Source organism: Parus major, unplaced genomic scaffold (assembly GCF_001522545.3).
Source record: "Parus major isolate Abel unplaced genomic scaffold, Parus_major1.1 Scaffold651, whole genome shotgun sequence".
NCBI lineage: Eukaryota > Metazoa > Chordata > Aves > Passeriformes > Paridae > Parus > Parus major.
In genome coordinates this window covers 1-1,083 of record NW_015379535.1, presented here as the reverse complement: position 1 = coordinate 1,083, position 1,083 = coordinate 1, and the positions used below count along the sequence as shown (strand labels likewise).

Here is a 1,083-nt window from a genome sequence, read left to right as displayed (position 1 = left end):
GGGGGGTCTCTGGGGTTTGGGGAACAGAAATTTGGGGGCTCCCTGGCATTTGAGAGGAGTTTTGGGAGGGGTTTCAGATCCTGGGGTTTGGTGTGGGGGGATCCTGTGGGGGCCCCTGGGTCCCCCTAGAGTGTCCCAGTTCCCCCCCAGTTGCCCCCAGTAACCCCCAGTTGCCCCCCACAGCGTCCCAGTCCCCCCAGTGGTACGCCTGGGGCCCCCCCAACATGCAGTGCCGCCTCTGCGCCTCCTGCTGGATCTACTGGAAGAAATACGGGGGGCTCAAGACCCCCACCCAGCTGGAGGGGGTGACCCGCAGCGCCTCGGTGAGCCCCCAGACCCACAAACCCCTCTGAGGGACCCCCAGAACCTCCTGGGACCCCCAAATTCCACCAAGGGACACCCGATTTCTGTCGGAACACCCCAAACTCCTTTTGGAGCCCCCCAAATCCCCCTTAGAGTCCCCTGAGGTCCCTTTAGAGACCCCAAACCCATCTTGGAGCCCCCTAAATCCCCCTCAGAGTCCCCTAAACCCCCTTTAGAGACCCCAAACTCCCTTTAGAGCCTCTCCAAGTCCTGTTAGAGCCCCCAGACCCCTCTAAGAACCCCTGAATGTCTTCTGGGACCCCCATAAATCCACAGGAACCCCTGTCCCGGGGTCACCTATCCCCTTACACCACCCTGAGGTGTTTTTCGGGGGATTTGGGGTTGTCCAACCCTTTTTAACCCCCCACAAATCCACAGGAGCTGCAGTCGTGGGGTCACCTGTGCCCCTACACCCACCCTGGGGTGTTTTAGGTGGGATTTGGGGTTGTCCCACCCTTTCTAACCCCCCCCAAATCCCCAGGAGCCCCATTCTCGGAGTCACCTGTCCCTGTACTCTGCCTGATGTGTTTTAGGTGGGATTTGGGGGTTGTCCAACCCTTTCTAACCCCCCCCAAATCCCCAGGAACCCCTGTCCTGAGGTCACCTGTCCCCCTACCCCCACAGGAGGTGTTTCTGGGGGGATTTTGGGGTTGTCCAACCCTTTCTAACCCCCCAAAAATCCACAGGAGCCGCACTCCCAGGGTTACCTGTCCCCCTACA

General features: G+C 60.2%; 1 protein-coding gene across 1 annotated transcript in view; it reads left to right on the top strand.

The window, feature by feature from the left end:
• The window catches only part of MTA2 (metastasis associated 1 family member 2), a gene marked incomplete at its 5' end in the record, with an annotated part of 5,440 nt that extends 4,363 nt beyond the window's left edge, over nt 1-1,077 (top strand). Inside the window, 2 exons of the mRNA XM_033511776.1 lie at nt 57-323; nt 845-1,077. Coding sequence (XP_033367667.1) covers nt 57-323; nt 845-886 — 309 coding nt within the window. The remainder of the gene's footprint in view (nt 1-56; nt 324-844) is intronic.
• Between the last annotated feature and the right edge of the window lie 6 nt (nt 1,078-1,083).